Raw genomic sequence first — 23,662 nt, forward strand, 5'->3', positions numbered from 1 at the left:
TCAAGAACAAAACTATTACACTAATAACGATACTTCCCAGGATTAATGGCTCGACCAGCTATAAACACAAGGAACAGAGATGGAGGGTGGAAGAGAGTTGCGTGCTCATGGATCGGAGGAGCCCGGTATTTCCTTCGAGATATATGTTGAATCAGCCACTTCCCGCCCTGGCTGCAGGGGGTTACTTTGCCAGCCATTCTGCGTCCCCCCTTACCCGCCGACCCAACATTACACTGTAGTCGGATCAAATATCGGACCGCCAATCGAAACACGAGGCTGCCAAAGCAAACACGCGGGGTCAAGCGAATGTGACACCATGCGAGCGTCTTGACTCTTGACCGAGTCAACATTATTGTGCATGCCCATGCCCGCAGCTTCGTTACCAAGACGCAGGCGCCATGGCGGTAAGTGTATTAAGTATCGAGTCAATTGAATTCAGAGAGAAACTCATGGTTTATTGATCCTCAGAACGACGAGCGAGCTCTTCCGAGTCGTCAGCGAGCCCTGTCACCGGACAAGGATGGTGTACTTAGCGATTCGGCTACCCTTTTCTCCGAATCCTCGCAAGGGCCTTCTTCTGATGCCGGTCGATTCAAACAAGACGAAGAACGGAAATCGATCTTCTCGTTCCGACGGAGCTTGACGTCGGTGTGGTCGAACAGACATCCATCTGCGACGACGCTGGATGAAACAAGAGGTCCCCTGGGCCTTCGACTCCTCGCTTCCTCTCCGGAACCGTTGATAGACTTAATATTTGTCCATGGTCTCCGCGGAGGATCCATAAGGACATGGCAGAAAGAACCTGATCCCCAATACTTTTGGCCGAAATACTGGCTCCCTCTGGAGCCTGAGTTCAGCCATGCCAATATCCACAGTTTCGGGTACGACTGCGATTGGAGTTATAAACAACCAAACATCCTTAATATCCACGATTTCGGGAGGGCATTATATGAGGAATTAAGATCATCGCCGTTAATACGGCAGCAAGCGAGCGTATGGAGCTATTCGGACAGGAGAGAAGAGACTTGAGATTAACTGACAACTGAGGCAGAGCCCCATTATCTTAATTGGGCATTCCATGGGTGGTCTAGTAATTAAAAAGGTGATTGAATTTATGCTCGGAATAGATACTCGTTGAAGATTTGGCCTTGCTAATTTTCCTACCCATCATAGGCGTTCATTCTCTCCCATGGAGAAGACAGTCAACAACCCCTTTCTGATAGAATCAAGTGCATTTTCTTCCTGGCAACACCCCACCGAGGATCAGACTATGCCGCTATTCTCAATCGCATCCTACGTGTCACTGAGATGACTGGGCTGTCTACAGCACGGGAATACGTCAAAGATCTGACGGCAGGCTCTACTTCGACCCAGTTGATCAACGATGAATTTGGGAAGTTTGCACATGAGCTGGCGATATACTCGTTCTACGAAACTTTGGAAACCAAGATTGGAGTTTCTTCGGCTCTTATCGTCGACAAAACATCCGCTGTGCTAGGTAAATCGCGTTGCCATTCAAGTTCTGCCGGCTGATACGGTCGAGGCTGGTGAGCTAAACGTATCTCTAGGTGCTGGGTTTCGAAACGAGCGAGTCCGGTATCTGCATGCCAATCATCGCGATATTTGCAAATTTCACAGCATTGAGGACTCGAACTATATCTCCCTCAAAAATGCGATTGGTAGCGCTGTCTCTGATTTAGTGCAGGATGGTTGGTACCCCGTGTCGTGACTTCTTCTGAGCCCCTGGACTAATAATGATGCTATCCACGGTAGCCGTCGTCAAGAACGAGAATGACTCTCAGGAGCAACTGCGAGTCGTAAAATCTCTGCTCAAACCGGCGCCTTCTCTTGAAGAGCATCATGAAAGACTGGCCGGATCGTGCACGTGGATCGAAGAACGACAAGATTTCCTCGATTGGAGAGACTCGGACGTCGATTTTCACGAAGGAAGAGACTATCCTCCGTCGATATACTGGGTCACGGCGAACCCGGGAGTTGGCAAGACCATTCTTGCTAGTCACGTAACATCACAGCTCAAGGAGCTCTGCGTCCAAAACTCTGTGCATTTCTTTCGGTTCGGGAAGAAAGAGTCACACTCTCTGGCAACGTGCTTGCGAGCCATCGCCTACCAAATGGCCACCACCAACGCAGCTGTGCGAGGTGCTTTAGCCGAACTCTACAGGAATGACTGCACTTTCGACCAGGATGACGCACGTGCTGTGTGGTTGAAGATTTTTACGTCTTGCATCTTTCAAGTACGTCCATGTTCATTAAGTCGACGGCTGGGGATTCCTAACTAACTATATCACAGGTGGCGATGTTTGCACCGTATTATTGGGTTCTAGACGCGGTAGATGAGTGTGTGAAGTATGTCGACTTCTTCGCACTTCTAAGGGGAGTCAAGCCGAGGTTCCCTCTTCGGATATTCATAACGAGCCGGAACTTGCCAGAAACGCAAAAGATTATGCGCTATTTGGGAGACTGCGAGATCGTGACTGTCGAGATACCAATCACGAATACAATGAATGACATTGATCTATTTGTCCAGAATCGAATGAAAGATTTCCCAATGGATAGCGGCACAGAGAAGGATGATCTTGCTCGTCAGATCCTTGAAAAGTCCGGCGGATCTTTTCTTTGGGTCCGCCTAGTAATGGATGAGCTAGAATGCGTCAACGGGTATGAGAGTATGCTTGAGATCATCCAAGGCATACCCGAGGGAATGATAGGCTACTACGCCCGAGCTACCTCAGATATGGCGGCGAACAAGCGCGAGAAACATATCGCCCAAGCTATATTACTCTGGGTGGCCCTTGCAGCTCGTCCACTTACAGTTTTCGAACTCTCCCATGCCCTTGAGCTGGACATTAATGTCCGCTTCCCTAGCGCTAAAAGTGCTATTGAAGGATTGTGCGGCAACCTTGTTTGTGTCGACAAGGCCACCGACATCGCGCATATAATCCACAGTACTGCCAGGGAATTTCTCCTGACTGAGGACGCGGGAGAATTCCAAATTCGCAGATCCAAGGGCCACGAGCGAATAGCGCTAGTGTGCCTACGGCTACTTGTCGGCCCACAGATGCAGCCGCCTCGAAACCGTCGGCTGCACAGACAAAAGCAGCCTCAACGACTTCCACCTCCACTGCTGGACTATGCTATGACCCAGTTCTCTGAGCACGTTTACTGGGCGTCGGCTGAGAGTGACGAGCTCCTCACGGCGTTGAACAGGTTCCTTACCACTACAGTCCTGAGTTGGGTTGAGAAGGTAGTGGGCAAGAAAGACCTTTATCGGCTCATCCGAACAGCAAAGAACTTGAAAGCCTACCTAGATAGACGTGGAAAATACCGCTCCCCGTTAAATCAGCACGTCCAGAGAATCGACAGCTGGGCCACGGATATTAGTCGTTTAGCAACCAAGTTCGGAAGAGCCCTCGTCTCGTCTCCGTCGGCCATATACTTCCTTATACCGCCTCTATGCCCGGCACAATCAGCTATCTATCAACAATTTGGCCGCACACACGACGGTTTGCTTGTCTCAGGGAATCTCACCCAACAATGGGATGATTGCATTTCTACTACTACCTTTGAGAATGAAGCCGGTGCGGCTGTCGCAGCTGGAAACAACCTCATTGCCGTGGGCTTTGAATCTGGGAACATCCAATTGTTCAATCATCGGAGCTGCCAAAAGGTTCAGGCAATCAAGCAGGATTCGTGGGTTGACAGGCTCTATTTTGATCCACTGGGCACTTATCTAGTTTCATGCAGCAGGAAGTTCATCTTTCTATGGGACCTGGACGGGAAGATGCGTTGGAAGGCCCGGATTAGAGCGCAGTGTCTTTTGCTCGCGTCTTCCCCCGGCTATCTTTTCGCAGTCACACATCAAGGATATTCCTTCAAATGGGATATTATTACGGGAGAAATGCTGGAAAAACAGTCGTACCGCTACCGGCCACCACCCAACTCGGAGACAAACATCCACTCAAGCAAAGCCCCCTTCGCCGCTTCCATCTCGCCCGGACTTGAGCTTCTTGGTCTAGCCTACCGAAATAGCCCCGTCTGCCTCTTCGATTTTGCGAGTGGCGAATTTGTCGGGTGGGCTATAGACGAGCGCTCCCGTGCCGCCTCACAGCTGATCTTTAACCCTGATCCCGATGTCGGTTTACTTCTCATCGCTTATAACGAATCGCACTTGGCCTTGTACGATTCTTGGTCCGGAGCCCTTATCCACTCTCGCGAGCCCGATCAGAACGCCGTATTCAATGCCGTTTCGTGCTCTCCCGACGGCCGGACCTTTGCTACAGTCGACATCCTCGGCAACTTGCGCCTCTGGGATTTCGAATCCCTGACGATCCTCTATCATGTTCTCACACCGGGGCATACATTCAGGCTCCTACACTTTACTTCAGACGGCTTCAACCTTGTTGACATTGATGACGATGAGATGAGGGTATGGTCTCCGTCTGCCTTGGTGAGGAAGACCGTCGAGGAGGAGGCCAGCACCAGTGACCAAGCCGCCGTGCTACCAGTAATGGAAGGTCAGTTTGAAATGTTTCGATCATCCAAAATAAGTACTGTCGCTGCTCACTCCGTTGTCCCTTTCGTGCTCGCCGGGAACCAAGACGGCGATGTTCTCCTGTATAGTTCGAACGATGGTCACTTGCTTGAATCGGTATACTCCCATGGCGCCTTCATAACGGGCATTGCCCTCACCAATGGCAAGACCATCGCGTCAAGTGACATTAACAACGTGGTTCAGGTCTGGGAGCTGGATCTCGACGAGGGTCGGGCAACTAAAACCAGACAGCTGAAGTTCCAGGTTCACCTCGGTGTTCCAGTCGTCCAGATTATGTTTGATGCTGCCGGGGAGTACTTGCTTATCTCTACAGCAACGGGAGACCGTACCTATAGTGCCAACGACGGCAGTTTGGTTGGCGATCTGACATTCACGCCTGAGAGACGAATGTGGCGCTGGGCACCTTTACCTTCGTCATTCTATCCCGAACGGTTCGCACTTTTGGCTGACGGGAAACTCACCACTTATTCAATCGAGAATATTTCTTCCAAGACCAACAGTCGGGAGCTGCTACTCAATTACGCGGCGGAACCCGATTCCGTCGTCGAAGGATTGCAATCTCTTATCCTGGCAGTAGAGAAAGAGAAAAGGATGGCCCTTTTGACTATCAAGCAGCGACACGGGCAGTTTACCTCTACTTTGACATGCCTGGTATTTCAATTATCAGGTATTGGCGAGTGGGATCAAGATGGAGCTGTCTCGCCCTCGCGAACCCTCCCGTCGAGTGTCTGCAAGCAGTTCCTAGACCTGCGCCGCTCGAATAACGACATACTATTCCTCCATCAAAATCAGTGGATCACTTCTACCGATCTTACTGCGACTAACGAGCAATACACCCGACATTTCATAGTTCCAACCGACTTTGTTGCAGGGAGTCTTGATATAGTTCCGGTACAAACAGCGGACGAAGGATTCACTTTCTGCGTCCGTGACAAGTTGACCATTGTTAAGAATGGCATGACATTTGCGGAACCACAGACCGCCGAGTGAGAGACTACTCAGATCCTATTCCATTAGAACGGGGAGAAGCTAGAGCCGCCTTCACATAAATGTCTTTACGAGATAATATATGACAAAGACTACGGACAACTCTTGGGGATGCAAAAAACAATGGAGGGCGTTTGGGACCACGAGCTATGAAGAGCATATTGTTCTGTAGAAATGCACTTGCTGAAATACAAGGCCCGGGGTTTAGAGCGATTTCGCTCATTCTTCGCCCTAAGCGAGGGAATGCCTTCCGAAACTATAGACCTGTCTCGGTCGTGCTCCTGTATTTGTAGTATGCCACTCAGATATTGGGACGACTTCAACGCTGGAGCAATGCAGAACGCCAACAGGGGATCGAATGAAATTGCTGTGAGAAACTAGCAAGGTAAACTGGCAAGGTATATATGTAAGGAGAGGTCCCTATCTAATCGCATGGCCAACTCCTCTTGACTAGAAACTAGAAACAAAAAATGAATCCCTCCGGAGCCCGCTCGAAACCTTGTGCAAACGACGGGTGTGTATGAGCTGTTTAGAGGATAACTTCGACGCCATTGGATGTATCTCGAGAAAGTTTCACTGTTGCTCCTCGTTCCGCACCTAGGCAAGGTTATACTCTAGCTGTTGAGCAGTATTCTTCACACCATTCAAGCGCTCTGGCGATAGCCAAAGTCTAGATCTTAATATATCAATAATAGCAGAAGTAGGAATTGAGACACGATGTTCTGTTCATATATAGAAGCGATGAAAATATGTAGGGGCAGATCCAGAATAACGCGAAAGCAGGGAGGTTAATATTGTCAACACATCTACTCGTCAGGCCGCAATGCCTCAGCTATAGATCACACATATCAATAGCCCCAACTCTTAGATGATGTGATAATGCTATTAGACGATCAGGTTGCATTGACGACACAATTGGTACAGAATTTGGTGGAGCTGTACAACGCGCCACTCCTTGATTGATCGGTCTGCAGGTCTCAGAAACTTATGCCTGGGCAAGACAGCTGCTGGAGGGGAGCTCCTGCAAGCATTGTTGAACTGTATGTGGCTTGTCGACTCTATCATGTGCACCTGTATCTCTGGCTTGATGCCCAAACTGCCCAACAGTTTGACAACTCCGCCCGTTGTATTAAACAAGGACTGCTCTACACGAACAGTACCGCAAGAGACCAACCCTTTCCGCCTTTAATGTGTCCTTAGAAATCTCAAACGATTGAGTTGGGAAATGGATACATCAGAGTGCGACAGCGAACGAGATCCACTCCCGGATATCTGCCCAAGCGGCGATGTTATCCTGGTTGTCGGACCGCAGAACGTGCGGCTAAGAGTCCATTCTCAATGTCTTAGCTGTGCGTCGAAAGTCTTCGAGGCTATGTTCGGACCTCATTGGGCCGAAGGACGAGGCCTCTCCAAGGAATCCCCAAAAGAAATCCGACTTGACGAAGACGATGCTGATGCATTACACACAATCTTCTGCGTCATCCACCATCGTAATGACGTCGTACCGCAGGACATTACGCCGCTAGAGTTTCTCCAAATTGCCATCGCAACCGATAAATACGATCTCGGCATCGCCCTCAAATACGCCATTGCGCAGTGGCAGCAGCCTCAAGGCAGTCTCGATAAAACAGGGGCGGGATACCTCATGGCGGCAGCATACGCACTAGGTGATTCGGAGATGTTTGTTGAGAGGACTCTAGCACTGATTCTCGACTATGAAGAGTCTTACTATGAATTTCTCGAGAACGAGATGATAAATCGCGTTGTACCTTGTAAAACAGTTTGTGAGTATTGACATGATTCTTCGACCATTTGATCGTCATATTGACTTCCTTAGACCTGCTTGAAGAGCGGCGGAATCGAATGCGAGCAGAAATTCGCGGAATATTGATTGAGGGCCAGAACAAGGGCTGTTCCCATTGCGGTTGGGGGGTAACTCGCATGGAAAAATATAAGATTCTTCGCGATAAGTATGGGCCGCTGAAGATGCTCCAAGTGCCTCTTTCACAGATAATAATGGAGATGGAGGCGGTGCCATGTAAAGACCTGGCCGGGAGACCGCATAGCTCAGGTTATGGGCAAAGATATCACGAATCGCCAACATACAATGAAACACTTGCAGGACAGCTGGAGACGATAAAAAAGAGGGTTGGCATTTGTTTCGGTTGTGTAAGAGGTGGCGCCGATGCTGAATGTAGCTCGATGCATAAGTGAAGAAATGAGATGACAAGAGAGTTGTGGTGGTTTCTTCTGAATAGATTCTATAATCAAGAGAAAGGAACACAGAAGACTTCGAGGCAGATAATAAAATCTCAATAGGAACACCAAAGCAGCTTAACACGGTTTATAATATTCTAAATTCCTAAAGCTCCCTCTATTACTTTAATTATATCATAAGTACAACTACTTTTTTTCTTCTACACCCCTAGCACAATATGCTAGTTAGCGAAAAGCAATGTTGAATAGGGCGAATAGCTTAAACCTTGAGGCCTAGTCAATAAATAGATAGTCATAATGTGTAGGTACGAAAAGATATGTAGCTAAGTTGACAGAGGAGGGTAGATATGAATAAGACTAATCTACTAGAAGAAGCAACTAGGTAATAAACTAGCCGCGTTCAAGTCCAAGTAACTCTCCAGGTCTCCCGTCGAGAGGTCTCCGCCAAGTGATTCAAGGCTCGACCTTGCATCAAGAGCACTAAATAGAGAAGTTAGCACATCCGCGGCCCGCTTCGCTTCCTTTGATCGATGTCCTGAACGAAGCCATATCCCATGGGTCTGTTCTAGTTTCGATCGAACCTCGTTAGCCGTAGTGCTTTCTGCTTGTACCAGAGGATGTGGGCCCAGGGTCGAGAACAAGGCTTTTGACAGCACGGTCGTAGCCAGGAGGAACTCATGAGTGAGAGTTGACCAGAATTTCCACCCTGCCGACCATAGCCTCCCACCTGGTTGGGTCTCCGTATCCATAATGTGCTGATATGCAAGGATCTTCAGTGCTGCCTCTAAAAGCGTGTCCAATGAACGATTCGGCCGTGTAACGTCGATCTCCTCAGGGGTAGACATGCAACGCTGGTGCAGGGCTATCTGCGCGCAATGCATCGTGGTAGCCAGAACGAATCGATGTAGCATAGTTCGGGGGCTATCAGCAAGAGTGTTGAAGCCTGTCGCGAGTTTGAGAATCGGTGGGAGGGAATCGTAGGTATCTTGGAGCAGCTTTTCTGCACCTTCAATTTCCGAATCATTGTGCTCAGTAGCATTGATTACATCCATCACGACGCCCATAGCCTTGGCCATCTTGTTTCTGGCCAGGATATAGAACATAGGGGTGATTTCGTTGTCGTTTCTTGGTTGAGGAAGCTCGGAACAGGTCTCGTCAAAGTCGTGGTCAAAGAGATTTAGCGGAGGACGAGTATCTGATTGACGGTCATGAAGCATTCTTGGCACCCCAACCTGCATTGATAGCATCACGTCTGCATTGTACAAGGCCGCCCAGACGCGTCTTCGCATCTCACCTTGAAACGGCGTGAGAGTCTGGAAATGAGAAGGGTCTCGATGATAACCCATGCGCAAAGCCAGTCGAAGCATTACGCCAAGCAAAAGCCAAACGTCAATTTCGGTGTCTGTTCGCCTCAGGTGCTCAATCATGTGGTAGTGGACAAGTGTCTCAATAACATGAGGGCCCCCGCGACTGTAATCACTGAATGTCAAACACTGAACCACTTGTTGAAGATAAATAGGGCGAGAGGAACTAGCCTCAGGCGATGCGGCGCTAGGTTCGGGGTATGTAGATGGCGAGCCGAAGTTTGCTGATAAGCACATCATAGAGTATAAAAGACCGAGCCAAGTTATAGAAACTTCCGAAGGAGTTTCCCAAAAGTCATCATACTAGAAAAAAGATTGGGTTAGTTGCAAGGTACGCCGAGTCACCATTGGAGTGTCCTAGCACAAATTCTGTCCAGCGCCGTACCTGTCGAAGAAAGGTTGCCGTATGGACACATGAAGAGTCTAATATGGGAATCAATTGGTATACTGTAACTTCGGTTAAGGGATCGTAGTGGACGAAACTCACGAGGCATCGTGTCCAAATCGTTGAAATACTTGGAGACGAGGCGGTCAACTACCGGTCGCTCTGGCATGGCAGCAAGAAGGGCTTCCTTCGATATACTACCTTGGTAGCCAAACAAAAGTGCAGGACTTTCCTTTTCGTCCTTGCCTTGGCTGTGAAGTTCAACCGGTGCAATATCCCTCTCGAACTGGACTTGTTCCTTCAACTCTGATATGTTGTCAAGGATGGCTACCCAGTGGGCGTCGCTGACGTAAACAGATGTCGCCGAGGTCGTGCTCAGGTTCCCCGTCTTAAACTTGGACTGGTCACATCGCTGTGTTCTGTTGACATCAATGTTGTGTTCTTCAAGAGCCTCACTATATTGTCGATTGATCTCGTCCGACTGTAGTGTTGCATTTGGGCCAGAGCTAGACCCTTGCATGAGAGAGACAATCTGATTCTCCAAAAGGTTCAATCTTTGCTGGAGGGTCCCCGTGCCGGCTGCGGGAGCTGGCCGAGAATTCCCAGACTTGTTGGCCGCTACGGGGGCAGGATAGTTGCATGTTGAGGGCAGGCCACGCTTTGAACAGGCGCTGCATGGGAGTTGTCGGTCACACTTGCTCCTAGGCCTCAAGATTAGATCTATGTACCAAACTAACCCGAATGGCTCAGGAACTGCGCCGTTATGGAGAGGTTAATGCGTGGGACTCGCGTACTTTCTTTTACGACAGGCGTCGCACGAGAGTCGGGGTTTATCTCTGCGCCGGTGAGCGGGCGGGTAGCGACTTAATTCCGGAGAGATGGGTGCGATTTCCATGTCGGAGCGGAGGGTCGGATCAGCTTTTACAAATTTCCTCGGGGAATGCAAGAAGAGCCTTTATACTGTACGTATGAACTGCGGGGAGAGCGGAGCTAGCCAGGAGTTTAGGTGGAGGTGGTCGGGGTTCTCGAAATCTCCGACCTCCGACCCTCCGATCCTCTGATCCACCAACCTTCAACTGTAAGCAGTAAATATCCACCAAGACGGTGAGTTGCCGCAAGAGGATTTTTCATATAAAACACCTACGCTGCTACTGCAGTTCTTCAAGCATCAGCATCGGTTATGACCATGCAAAAGCACCCTCAACAGATTTATTGCAGAACATCCTTCCAAGTACAACATGGGTGTCAAACGAGGGGACGACAGTCTCGCCGAAAGTCAGTCTGGTGTGGTCGATTGGGATGGCCCCCAAGATCCAGAACATCCTTTCAACTGGCCCCAAAAGCAACGGGCTATTCACATCGGACTGGTGACTTTTATTAACTTCGTTTTGTATTGAACTCCTCCACTCTTTCCTTGCTCGACTCTAAAGCAACGACCGACATCTTCACCTCTCAGGAATCTTGCCGCCACCCTCTTTGCTCCAGCTGCCCAAAATCTTGCTGTTGACTTCTCCGTTACCGACTCGACCGTTCTCTCGCTCACCGTATCCATATATCTCTTGGGCTTCGCCGTGGGGCCTCTCGTCGTGGCGCCACTATCCGAGGTTTACGGCCGTCTTTGGGTTTACCACGTCTGTAACGTCTGCTTTCTCGCCTTTCTTGTCGGCTGTGCTACATCTCGGAACATAGGTACTTTTCTCGCTTGCCGGTTCCTGTCTGGATGTTCTGGGGCCGCTCCGGTTGCGATCGGAGGCGGGACTATTGCTGACTTGCCCCCCCCGGAGGAGAGAGGCAAGGGCATGGCTATATACGGCACTGGCCTTTTACTGGGGCCTGTAAGGATGGACATCCATATATCAAAACGAGCATTGGTAACAATTGAAATCTACAGATCGTCGGTCCCATCATCGGTGGCTTCGTGGCTGATAATCTTGGTTGGCGATGGACCCTATGGATTGTTTGCATCGTTGTAAGTGGCGAATCGAATGTTGGCGAAATCAATCTTACTGATTGCCCCTTTAAGTCTGGCATCAGTACTACTCTCTGCTTCCTGTTCATGAAAGAGACGTACGCCCCAGTCTTGCTAGCCGCAAAGGCACGTCGCTTGCAGAAAGAACCCGGGAATGTAAGCGAAAGCACGGAATTTACCAAGCCTACGACGCTCTTGTTGCGCGCATTCGTACGCCCAACTAAGATGCTTTTTTTGAGTCCCGTGGTGTTTGGACTTTCCTTATTCAACGCCATGGTTTTCGGTCTGATCTACCTTCTTTTCACGACTTTCCCCAGCGTCTGGCGTGCCCAGTATGGATTCAGCGCAGGGATATCCGGCCTTTGTTATCTCGGTCTTGGCGTTGGTATGATATTGGCCATCGGCGTTTTCGGTGCCTTGAGCGACCGACTTCTTGAGGCAAAACGAAAGAACGGTGAAGCCCAGCCTGAACATCGGCTTCCTCTCATGATATGGACCTCTCCCTTTCTTCCAGCCGGCCTCTTTTGGTATGGATGGGCTGCTGAAGCCAACATCCACTGGATGGTGCCTATCGTAGGAACATCCCTCATCGGTTTTGGAGGTTATTTCATTGTGGTGGGTTTCTATCATTGTGTTGACTCGTAACAGTTCATGCCTTCCAACTGCTGACACCATACTAGATGCCTTCTCAACTCTACCTTGTGGATGCTTTTGGAGCTCAAGGTGCAGCGTCGGCCCTAGCAGCTCTCTCCGTCCTTCGATTTATCTTTGGATGCTTTCTTCCCCTAGCAGGACCAGCTCTTTATAACGATCTTGGACTTGGATGGGGCAACTCTGTTCTAGGATTCATCGCCGTGGCGTTCATACCTGTTCCTATCGCTTTTTACAAGTGCGGAGGCTTTCTTCGCGAGCGGTTCCAAGTCAAGCTCTGATAGAGTCTGGAAAAAGCGAGTGCTATTTTTTTTTTTTTTTTTTTTTTTTTTTTTTTTTTTATTCCTTAGGAGTTGTATTGCTGTGGGAATAGATCCGCATGCTCCGTTCATTATGTCTCTAAGATTTGCTCCCCGCCCCCCTCCATTGCTTAGCTTTAGATTTCTTTAATTAATCTTTATCGCCAATGCTGGCACATTCTGTCGATCATGGCCATCTCTCATTAGACACCCTCTCGCCCTGTTGCCTAGGGCCCGATGACTAGCAATTATAGGCTATGACGGAATACGTGAGGCAGCGCCGGAGCCCATAACGGCGGGATGTTCATCTAAAGTTATAGAGCCCACCCAGCAGCGGCTAAGCAAAGTCTTGAATATTATTCCGGTGATATGTCAGTAAACTCGTGTTCTGCACTACTCCATCAAAGGCAGCACAATGTTGCTACCAGCAACCTAGCAATCTCACGATGGGCCGCCTACAGTAGAACACTTGAAGCGGGACAGTTGAAGACGATAAAAATGAAGGTTGGTATTTGTTTCGACGGTGTGAGAGACGGTGCCGATGCTAAATGTAGCTCTAAGCAGAGTGAAGATATGGAATGGTAATAGATAATCGTTGTGGTTTCTTCTGATTAGATGCTATGATCAAGTGAAGGAACGTCAAAAACTGCTTTACACTGTTTATAATATTCCAAATTCCAAAAGCTCCCTCTATTACTTTAATTATGTCATAGGCGCAACTGCCTTTTTTCCCCGCCCCTCGATAGTATCGTGCCAACCGTAGAGCTCAAGTACGCCGTCATAGCTTGGGTGTAAAGGCACCTGGATGCAGTGGCCACATCAGACGACTTACAGTCAAGTGACGCTCGCGGCGAGACTTGGAACATCTTTTTGTCGTCGTATAGCTCAGCTGTGGGTCAAACGTTGCACTGGCTTCTTCGCGCTCAACCAATTCCGGTTTTTGATCTGCTGCGGCTCCTAACTTCTCATTGCCTTCTTCCCCAGCGTGCCATGGAACAAGTTGCTCAAAGATGAATTGTCAATGGCTCCGCATTTGAGCCAGCAGCCCACCGAACCGCGGCTCGAAGGATTCCCAGAGCAGTCCCCTAGCTATCATGGCCTTCTTCTTCATTTCTGGCCCATTTCTGTTAGCAACACTTCCAATGTCCCTTCCCAGCGATATTTTACTGCTTACCTTTTTACTGCCACCGGTTTTCACTAAAGATTCTGGCAACCGTGTGGGGAACTGCGAACCATTATAACCTAAGAATGGAGGTTCGAAGGTCGAGAACCATTAGCTCAAACTCCCGCCACATCCCTCTGCGTGTTGAAGAATGATCCGGGAACTAGGGATGGAGTTCGATTGGTGTCGAAGTGCTGGCGGGATTAGAAAAGCCTAGTCATAAAGTTAGTGTCTAACGTGCTCGCGTAGCCAGGCATGCCACGAGCTGACCGTTTTGAAGACCCAGGGCAGTCAGTCACAGCAGAAAAGGATAAACTACAGGAGATCACAGACCAATAAGATTAGGACCAACAGGACCAACAGAGTAGTCCTAGTAGTCCAGGACAGGACTAATAAATGTCACAAGCTGACCGTTTTAAAGACCCAGGGCGGTCAGTTGCAGCATGTTACGATCCTAACACCGGTCCTTGTCATATCAGGTGGGTACAGCTGGTATCGGGGTCGTGGTTGCCTGTTATAAAGTAAGTAAGGTAGTTAAGTAATATTTATAAGATATTGATAAGAAGTATATATTTAAGTATAGGGGTGTAGTTGTACTTGAATTAACTACTAAAGAGTCTAGAAAGATAAACTAGATATATAGTAGAGACTATAATTTATATAGACGTTTCTCTTCCAAGCTCTTCCCAGGACCGATGTTTTCCTGGTGTCAGTCCTACCAAGGACCGATCACACTTCTTCGTCGGTCCTGTCGGTCCCAATCTTATTGGCCTGTGATCTCCCGTAGTTTATCCTTTTCTGCTGTGACTGACCGCCCTGGGTCTTCAAAATGGTCAGCTTGTGATATAGAGGTGTAGTTATACTTAAATTGACTACTGGAGAGTCTTGAAGGATAAACTAGATATATAGTAGAACCTGTAGTTTATATAAATGTTTCCCTTTTAAGCTCTCTAAGGCGATCGGAGGTCTTTCTCGACTGATTGGAGCTGATTGTTTGATGATCGCCACCGATCACTTCTTGTGCCTCCGATTGCTTTCTGCCGTCCGCCAGCCGGCCGCGTACAGCCGCCCCATTGTTACTTTCTGCCGTGTCTTACCGCTTTTGGGGCTGCATAAGAGGTCGGCCCGTGACATGCCTCACTCTACCATCAATAGACAACTATTATGACCCTGTTACTAGTTATCTACCTGATACTGTCAACGGGCTAGTGTTACTCCGCTACGATCCCGACGACCTCTCTTGACTACTATACCCGACTGCACTAGGGCCCTGACACCTAGTTTAGTACTTTATAATTAATACTTAGCTAGGGCAGACCAATGGAGCATTGGAGGAATAAGGGCCTGTAATTGGGACCGGTTCCCAAAGATGCCAGGCAGGAGGCCTCGAGGATCTCAATTGCTTTTTACCGAGGTCTCTGGTCGCCCTTTTGCGACTGACTTACTCGAAATGCCTGGACAACGCGACTTGATTGTGTCCTATTGAGAAATCATGCCATGGGTGCGCTTGGGTTCTGGCTAGACCACGAAGGGCATCGTGTGCCTCTGCTACACAGGATATTCACCAATATACTCCCCGACGATCCACGCGCAAAAGGCCTCCCAGTCGGCGTTCCACTGTCGAAGTCGCTTCGCCTTGATCCCGGTTCCGTTGATACCTAATCTGATATCCCGCCTCCATGCTTCGGGGTCTTGGTCCTCGAAGTTGGACCACCGGACCGAGTTTTGCGCGAGGGCGCCCTCTGTGTGTCAGCATGAATGCATCTTTGATAGTTCTACTCCACCGGTGACGAGACGTCCTTCGGCGGGCTACATGGGGAAGTTAAAACTTACTAAACCCCCCAACCCCAGACTGTCGAAGGCCTGGATGGTCTGGTAAAAGTCGAAGCTCAAGCCCGGCGCGTCCTGTCCCATGATGGCCGGGTCATCGTTGTTGATGGAGGTTGGGATGCCCTGCGCAATGAGCGCCGGGATGGGATGGTGCAGCACGTCGGTGGCGAGGCGCAGTACCTCGTTAGAGATGGGGCATACCTCGACTAGGATGTCATTGTCCCTGGCATGCCTGATGAGCTCGGGATGCTTGTACATAGAGAAGCCGTGGCCGACGCGCCGGTTGTCTGGCAGTGTCATGGCGTCGAAGATGTTGAGGTCGGTGCTGTTGCCCGTCCCGACCGTCTCGCCGGCGTGGAGGAAGAATGGGACTGTCAGGTTAAGCTTGGTGGTCTGTTCGCGGAACCACAGCAGCTCCGAGATCCACATCGAAAGGGGTTTGCCGAGATCTTCCTGTCCTACAAGGTCGAAACCTGAGAAGAGTTCGGGGAAGGCCTGCTTGCGAGCTAGGAGTGACTCCATTCCTGCCACCACCGCGGCTGGGTCATTGCGACGTCTATCCGCCCATATGACCCTCACGCCCCAAAAATCCTTTCCCTTAGCGCTGGATTTAAACGACTCAATCTCCTCGGACAGTACCCGCCAGGGAAAGTCTGGGTCTGGGCTGGGCTGAGACTCTCCGAGTGGGACTACATCGGCGAGAGACACATCGCTGCGGAGCTCGACCCAGCGGATGCCGTCGTCGGCGAGACCCTCGAGGAGATGCTGGACAAACTGACGAAACACAGGCTCGTACAAGAGCATGGTGCCGGCGGTGATGAAGAAGCGGCTGAACCTGCGCCAGACGTCGTCGACGCCGAGGTCGTGTCGGAGAGCGGCGTCCGTGCTGAGAGTCACCTTGGATTTGAGGTATGCGTAAAAGGCCTTTTCGCCACCGGGCCACTCTCTCGCTGCTCTACTGAGAGGGATCTGCGTGCCTGGCACGTAGTTGGCCGAATGGATGGATGGGGAACTCGCACTCTGGTTGTTATTATTGCAGGACGAGCCATTGACATGCGCAATGCGCAGTGTCGCGTTCTCGCGGTACAAGTCGAGATGCAGGCTCTGCGAAGCTGATATCACCATGCCTTCCGTCTTGTCCAGGACGGCAAACACGGTGTCATAGGGCAGCATGGCGTTCCAGTGCGTGTGCAGCAGGGAGCCCTTGGGCATGCGCTGGATGATTTTCCACAGTTGCGTCGTGACGATGAACGGCCTGGCTTTGGGGAACATCATGCCCGCGAACCTTTCATCGTCTTCTCTACCCACTGAACCAGCTTGACGCCAGTAATTGTCAATCTCATACTGCCGGATAGCGTCTACTATGGCGACTGCTTGCTTGGCCGTTGGCGACAGAGACTGGCGGAATTCGTAGTCTGGACAGTGTTAGCTATCTGAGACTACCATCTTTACCATGATGGGTGAAGACTAACCTTGTCTGAGAGTGTTTTCTTCCTCTATCCAGCTTGCCTTTCTGGCTACATGCTCTTTCACCCTGGGATCATCCGCACTTGGCATATCCGCGGCGGCATGGGCGAATGAAGCAGTCATGCCAAGCGCCAAGGAGTAGGTGAGCAGACCCCAGCACCAGGCATTTTTGACAGTGAAATTTGAATACATGGCGCCAGGCAGCAACAAATTGACTTGGAAGAGATAGACTCACAGAGGAATTGTATCATCTTCACAGCGACTTTTATATTCGCAGGCGACATTCATCAGCCTGCCAATCGTGTTGATGATGTTCAATGCTTGCTTGGTGGAGACAGATGACCCCCAAATAGTCAACCCCCAACGGCGCCATATCGTTAGCTTGCTCATCCCGACCTTGGGTCCATGAAAGATCGGACGTCTCCGAGATACGACATTCTGACAGACAACCCCCAACCCCCAAGAAGACCCACAATGGAACGAACCCCCAAACGGCGTCATATCGTGTACTCATCCCAGCCTTAGATCCTTGAAAGATCGGACGTCTCCGAGATCCGACATTCTGGGTAATGGCTCTATACTATTAACGCAGGCGAGGGTCTACAATTTCAGTGCGGACGAATCTCCTAAAAAGGCACGTATCCGATGGTACATCTACTGGACAGATAAAGAATGGAAAAGTCCCAACGTCTTACATCTGCGTATTAGTATGGGAGAGGAAAGCATGAGGAAGAAAGAAGCAGCAAAGACAAAGAAAGAAAAAACATACAATACCAAGGATTCGCTGCTCGTCACCGACTAACTACTAGTTCAGCCCTCACTGGTTTATCGATGGGAAAGCGGACGGGATCCCGAGTTCTCTAGTGGATATAGTCGTATGTGTTGGTCACCATGCTCAGGGATATATTACTGACTTGCATGTCTGTAATGTCCTATTGACCCTCCGTCATATTCCCTAGTCCTGCACGCCCACTAGGCGAGCCAACAGCTCAATGCTCTCTACGATCATTCCCGTCTGGCACTGGCTTCGTAAGAACTGTATTAACACAATCAGCAGTCCTGTCGTTCGCCCCAAAATATCGTTGAACTGCTCCTTGTGGAATCGGGGTGGTAGCGATGCCGCTACCTGGAGATACTGTGAGCATTCCGCCTCGGCGTCCTCGAGCGAGACGACTTTGCCGTCCTTGACGAGGTGCTCCGAAGAGCTGTGGCCCGTCAAAGCCAACCCAAAGTTCCAGCAGGTCAGTGTCGCTAGGTACAGGCACCATAGACAGTGGTGGCAGTGCACCACGTCTGGAGAGCCTGCATAAAACCGATCTTGAATCACTGTTGCCGCTCCTACAAGCACACCAGGATAGGTCAATTTGACTCTTAGGTTACGTCTATAGAGGGAACACAGAAAGTATCGGGCAAACTCACGAGACAGTGCCAGCCAGGCTCGGTCTTCCTTGACCCATCGGCCCATCTTCCGCCTCGATTTCGCATACCCGGCGGCGCCACGCCTCTTCCCCTCGATGATCGTCTTACCCGCCACCATCTGCAGATCCACTGGCCCGACCTCGTAGAGTGTGTACGCGAGGTGGATCATGCACGAGCAGTCCCGCCAGAGATACGTCGCCGTCAGCCCGTTCGGCACTGCGACCTTGTCCCACATCGGCTCCCAGTTCTGCAGTGAGTGTATCGCGGTGCTTCCGAGTGAGGCGAGCGATGCATCGCCCGTGCGGTTGAGGAAGCTGATCTCCTTGCGTCGGCGGAGTTCGCGCGCGATAGAGACTAGGCCGTACAGAGCAATGTTGGAGCCGCGGGGTAGGGGTTCTGGTACTACGGCCGTGTTGGTGACGCGCGGGTTCCAGAGCATCTTAAGCATATCAATGAAGGATATGGGTTTCTGTGTGTTGGTGGCAAGTTCTCTCGTCCACTCCTCTGGCGTGAAGGCGTACCATGCGTCTTCCGTGGCGTAGAGCCGGATGTTGAGATCGAACGGCATCATGGAAGTTTCACCACCGTGGAGAAGGGCGTGTTTGACGTCGAGGATGAATACATGTCGGACAATCCTGGGCGAGTCAGCATGATGTGTTGGAAATGGCCTAGATTCTCGGGCAATTGACAAATACCGCTGAATCGATTCCGTGTTGATCCATTTTATCCACGCCTGCATGACAGATGGCCCAGCGTAGGATTCGCATCCGTTGTCCACAGCGACTGGTGAGCTATTGTCCAGCCGACGCGTTGCCTAATTATGCCCTTAATCAGATGAGAGCTGGGACTGGCGTCACGCTCCATTCCTTACCTCGAGGAGTACGCCATGAAAAATGGACGCGAAGCCGTACTCTTCCCGGTCGCCCTGGTATCTCGCAAATAGCAAGATGACGAATAAAGCTTGCACAAGCCATAGCGGGGGACTGCAACCCAGTCCAGGGTGCTAAGTCCAAACCGTCAGCAGGTTCGTCAGGGAAGCAGATACAGTTAGAACCCACACTCATCATAGATATACGGAGAGCGCGCTGAATCTTGGCAGCCATGATATGCTCATGGTTGTTCCGACTACGCATCAAACTCCACCCAGCCGAGATGATGGCCCAAAACAGTAATGGCCCAGGCTCTGAATCCGAACCGCACACGGCGAGTCTGGCCTCTCGCGACTCCTCGCTTGACGGCATCAGGAATTCGTGATGGATAAAGGTGTACTCGATGTTGATGTGGCGGAAAAAGAGATGGATCCCCTGTTTCATGCTGTCTAGGGAAAAGATGTGCTCGTTGATATCGACGTCGTGAACGAGTTGTTGGAGTTCTGCGAGAAGATGCGATCGTTTCTCACGTGTGAGAGCGTTGCAGACTCGAAAACCACAGTCTGGCGATTTGAATTTTCCCGTCTCAACGATGAAGGGCTTGGACTGCGCCTCTTGCAGGAAAATCGGTTTCCGGCGGAGGGACACTGGTTGGGGTTTGGCGGGCTGCTCGTCCTCTAAAGCGACGGAGTATATGTTCGGCGCCTCTGTGTTACAAGAAACGCCATCTGTCATCAAGTCGGACCTTGCCAAGCCGAAGAAGCACTGGTTGTTGAGAAACCATTCGATGCCTGCTTCATCCAGCTCCGATCCCCAGAATTGGTCGAGATCATCCCGCCCAGGCGACGGCATCTCACTGAACTCGGGGTAGTATGCATCCTTGTCGGGTAAGTGATGGCTCGCGGTTGATGTTATATTTTGACCATGAAAACTGGTGGCCGACCCGCCATTGCTGTTGGTTGATAAAACTGAGGGAGATGCCACAGTGGCGTATGCGCTTTCGTCGGTCGCATGGACGCTTCCTGATTCATCTACACAATCACAAGGTTCTGTTGGCGAGTCATGAAAAGAACTACACTGTCGGACGGGGTGCGACACCATTAAGTGTCGCTTCCAGAGGTCGCTCCTCACAAAGATTGCCGCGCAGGTGGTGCACGTCCATGTCTGGGCGGGTTTGTCTTCTCATGTCAGTGGCTGGTATTGGAAAGGAAAGAAGGGGAGGACTGAATGGACACACGGTTGAGTTGATGTCGTCGCAGATGCTCCGACCGAGTAAAGGCCTTTTCACAGCCAGCAAAGGTGCACTTGTGCCGTCGATCGTAGACCGCTTTGTTCGTCTCAATCGTCTTGATTCTCTTGCTTCTCGTGCTGCAGGAGGGATTTAAGCGGCGCATTGGCATGTCTATGGCAAGAAATATTGCAAGTGGTCTTGTTTCTAGTTCGATTGGGGAGGACATCTAGAATCGTGGAGGTGAAGACTGGCAAGTCACTTGTAGGGGGGAGTAGCAAGGAATGATCGATTGAGCATCCGATATGTGATAGCCCTTTGTCTTATCTTTTGCCATGGCCTTGATATGGTCAATTAGTATGGTTACTATAGACTAGCTGATATGGTTGCCAATAGCGTACACCACGTCAAAACTCTTTTAAGGTTTAGTGCGAAAGAAAACCTGATTTTTTTCTAAATTCATAAATCGGATATATTAAATGTCTTTTACCTAGGTATTTATTAGATAGATCTCCTATTTTTAAGGGCATTTTTTAAAGGCATTTTTCAAGGGCATTATTTTACCCCTTATAAACACCATTGAAACTACCTTTATTTATTTCTGGTATAGTTCTTGAGTGGTAGGAGCGAGATTACGAGAAATGTCCCCAAACCTAATCTAAATACTCTTCTACACGGCTATGCCAATTGCTCCTTCACCTTAGGAGTCTTCTCTTCATTCTCCATCTGAACATCTGTGCTGCTCCCTGGCTCCATGCCGTTCAGGACCGGCCCGTTCTCAGTATCCTCTTCAGGACGGACAAAATTCTTGGGCTCAGACCACTCGCTGAACGGCACGGTATGAGCCGGCTTCGAAACGAGGCTGCACAGCAGGAAAACGCCAAATGACAGCAGGAGGCCGACGGGATACGCAAAGTAGTAGAAGCGGGTGATGCCCACAGGCACGGTGACGCCCATGTTGCCGAGGAACCCGGCGAAATTGACGGCGACGGCGACGAGGTAGGCGATATAGGCGCGGATATTCCAGCCCTTGGTGAAGTAGTAGACGCCTGACTTGTCCGCGGTGTAGAGGTCCGGCACATTAAGCTGGCCCCGCAAGACAACGTAGTAGTTGCAAATGAGGATGCCGGTGATGGCCGAGAGGAAGATTTGATACGACCCCAGGAAGCGGATGAAGATGGACGCCGAGCCGAGGAGGAACCACGGGTTGATGGCGAAGGAGATAACTTGGCAGATGAACATACCGCGGCGGATCGAGATATACTTGGGCACCAGAGCCGCAATGTCGTTGCCGGCTAGTTGGGGGAAACAAGGGTCAGCACAAATCTAGCTTTCTGCTGGGAAGACATTCGTCATCTAAACACACCTGGAATGCTATTCTCGAAAACGGACGAGAACAAGGCCGAGTAAGCAAACATTAGCGCCAGAAAGAAACACCCGGCTCGGTTCGCAGAGGTGTAATTCTCGGTCTGTATGCGGTCGAGAAGCATGATGGGATTCCACTCGAGCTCGCCAAAGATGACGGTCGACGTCGATGCCACGATGTTGCCGACAATGGCCACTGAGACATCAGCCACCGGAAAGCCGACAAGGTTGCCAAGGATGACGTCGTTGGGCTTTTTGGCGTAGCGCTGAAAGTCGGCCGCATTGCTGGCGAAGGTCGCACAGTTGGCCGCGAAGAGCCACACGAACCGGACGATAAGCCACGCCTTTTCCGAACCGTGCACGCGGGAGCCCTGGGACAGCACGGGACCGGGGCCTCCGGCGAGGGTGAGCGTCCAAGCCAACATAGCCACGGCGGAAATAACGTATACTATGAGTTTGATGTCTTCACGAGTGATCACGAGTGATTAGGATCTTCAAGTAGTTGATAGGAGCTAAAGGGCTAGGCAGGGATCAACGTACAAATCAAGATACGCATCTTGGGAATCCGGATCCAGAGAACGCTGCAAATCATCAACCAGAACAGGACGTAGCCTATCATGCCTCCCGATGTGAGCGCCGAGCCCTGGCCCATCCTGTTGGGGATGGTGGCGATGCCGGGGAATATGGCGTGCAGCATGACACTATCACAGTCAGTTGGCGACAACCTCATGTATCAAAATTATATCACTCACTAGACACATTGCCCTCCTTGTACTCCCTGTTATTTATACACGTCAGCTGAATATTGTTCTCTAATTGCGAGCAGTGGAACGCTCAGCAACACTCACATTGACTCCGTTCCAGACAATGGCCATGACGGCACGGTTGAAGGTCGGCCACCACGCGCCATACACGCCGAAAGCGGCTCGGTTGAGAATCGGGTATCCTACATGGTATACGGCGCCCGGCCGTCCGTTGATGACGAAAACGATGGCGATGAGTAAGTAGCCCGCTGCTTGGCATCCCACGACCTCCCAGATGCTGAGGCCAGTTGACTGGGCGGCGCTGCCCGAATACCACCCCGCGACTGGAGGATATGAGGTGTTAGAAGCAGCTCTAGACTAGATAGGAATCCAGGGAAAGAGAGAAAACAATACCAGTGGCTGCGGCAGAGAACCAGAAGGTAAAGTAGGTCGTCTGCGTCCAAGAACGGTCCTTCAATGACAAAGGTCGAATGTCATCGTTGTCGAGAAAGGAGGTTTCCTGCGCTCCCTGGACGACTAGACGCCTCCTTAATTTCGAAGCAATAGAAGTCATTGCGTGCTCTTTCAGTCTTGAGTGTTACGTGAATACAAATGCTCTCAGGACAATGGAGAAAAGAATGCCGCCAAGGTCTAAGCAGCAAGCACCAACGAGCACGCGACATGCCGGTCGGTATTAATAATGAAATGAGGTTATAGGTGTCTAAGTGCATCATGGCTGGTACAGCTTGTGTTGTCTGGCAGCACGCTGCGGAGTGGAGGGACGTTATCAGAGTCATTGACTTGCTGCTATGTGGAATGCGAAACAATGGAAACGATCCCTGAATGACGACCCCCAAAGCGCGTGTCGACCCCCAAATGAACGCTATCTGACGACTAGCGGCCCCCTGTTGCCCCGCCATACCTTATCGTGATAAGCACCCCTAGGGCCTTATCTTTGGGGTAGAGTCTGGGGTCGACTCGGAAAGGGCCGTCGTAGCTCTTCATTCGGCCATCATGTGTCTCGGTGGTCTCCGCGTAGATAATCGGCTGGCCGCAATTTGTACCTTTCTCGACATGGTTGTGCCGAGGAGCGTACGGCACTCATATTGAGAAAAACCCCAAATGCCGTAGGAT

The 23,662-nt window shown here is 50.5% G+C and overlaps 7 protein-coding genes across 7 annotated transcripts; 3 read left to right on the forward strand and 4 right to left on the reverse strand.

Moving 5' to 3' along the window:
• Positions 1 to 398: 398 nt before the first annotated feature.
• On the forward strand, positions 399 to 5,563 carry SAPIO_CDS6124 (uncharacterized protein; the record flags this gene model as incomplete). The annotated part of the gene is made up of 5 exons (XM_016788307.1): positions 399 to 404; positions 469 to 881; positions 1,224 to 1,498; positions 1,774 to 2,255; positions 2,312 to 5,563. 5 exons carry the CDS (start codon positions 399 to 401, stop codon positions 5,561 to 5,563), a joined length of 4,428 nt encoding a protein of 1,475 aa, XP_016642064.1.
• Positions 5,564 to 6,932: 1,369 nt separating this feature from the next.
• Positions 6,933 to 7,451, forward strand: SAPIO_CDS6125 (uncharacterized protein; the record flags this gene model as incomplete). Its single annotated transcript, XM_016788308.1, has 2 exons — positions 6,933 to 7,325; positions 7,398 to 7,451. 2 exons carry the CDS (start codon positions 6,933 to 6,935, stop codon positions 7,449 to 7,451), a joined length of 447 nt encoding a protein of 148 aa, XP_016642065.1.
• A 797-nt stretch (positions 7,452 to 8,248) lies between these two features.
• SAPIO_CDS6126 (uncharacterized protein) lies at positions 8,249 to 10,046 on the reverse strand (the record flags this gene model as incomplete). Its single annotated transcript, XM_016788309.1, has 4 exons — positions 8,249 to 8,257; positions 8,359 to 8,972; positions 9,072 to 9,365; positions 9,629 to 10,046. The coding sequence occupies 4 exons, from the start codon at positions 10,044 to 10,046 to the stop codon at positions 8,249 to 8,251; spliced, it is 1,335 nt and encodes a 444-aa protein (XP_016642066.1).
• A 718-nt stretch (positions 10,047 to 10,764) lies between these two features.
• Positions 10,765 to 12,427, forward strand: SAPIO_CDS6127 (uncharacterized protein; the record flags this gene model as incomplete). The annotated part of the gene is made up of 5 exons (XM_016788310.1): positions 10,765 to 10,916; positions 10,983 to 11,157; positions 11,418 to 11,495; positions 11,550 to 12,110; positions 12,176 to 12,427. 5 exons carry the CDS (start codon positions 10,765 to 10,767, stop codon positions 12,425 to 12,427), a joined length of 1,218 nt encoding a protein of 405 aa, XP_016642067.1.
• Positions 12,428 to 15,155: 2,728 nt separating this feature from the next.
• SAPIO_CDS6128 (Adenosine deaminase family protein) lies at positions 15,156 to 17,096 on the reverse strand (the record flags this gene model as incomplete). The annotated part of the gene is made up of 3 exons (XM_016788311.1): positions 15,156 to 15,347; positions 15,441 to 16,852; positions 16,910 to 17,096. The coding sequence occupies 3 exons, from the start codon at positions 17,094 to 17,096 to the stop codon at positions 15,156 to 15,158; spliced, it is 1,791 nt and encodes a 596-aa protein (XP_016642068.1).
• Positions 17,097 to 17,859: 763 nt separating this feature from the next.
• On the reverse strand, positions 17,860 to 20,378 carry SAPIO_CDS6129 (uncharacterized protein; the record flags this gene model as incomplete). Its single annotated transcript, XM_016788312.1, has 6 exons — positions 17,860 to 18,242; positions 18,324 to 18,958; positions 19,019 to 19,137; positions 19,195 to 19,326; positions 19,382 to 20,223; positions 20,324 to 20,378. The coding sequence occupies 6 exons, from the start codon at positions 20,376 to 20,378 to the stop codon at positions 17,860 to 17,862; spliced, it is 2,166 nt and encodes a 721-aa protein (XP_016642069.1).
• Positions 20,379 to 21,098: 720 nt separating this feature from the next.
• SAPIO_CDS6130 (Uridine permease) lies at positions 21,099 to 23,102 on the reverse strand (the record flags this gene model as incomplete). Its single annotated transcript, XM_016788313.1, has 6 exons — positions 21,099 to 21,715; positions 21,787 to 22,233; positions 22,326 to 22,486; positions 22,538 to 22,563; positions 22,634 to 22,872; positions 22,943 to 23,102. The coding sequence occupies 6 exons, from the start codon at positions 23,100 to 23,102 to the stop codon at positions 21,099 to 21,101; spliced, it is 1,650 nt and encodes a 549-aa protein (XP_016642070.1).
• Between the last annotated feature and the right edge of the window lie 560 nt (positions 23,103 to 23,662).

Source organism: Scedosporium apiospermum, assembly GCF_000732125.1.
Source record: "Scedosporium apiospermum strain IHEM 14462 chromosome Unknown SEQ_SAPIO_0100, whole genome shotgun sequence".
In the NCBI taxonomy this organism is placed as follows: Eukaryota; Fungi; Ascomycota; class Sordariomycetes; order Microascales; family Microascaceae; genus Scedosporium; species Scedosporium apiospermum.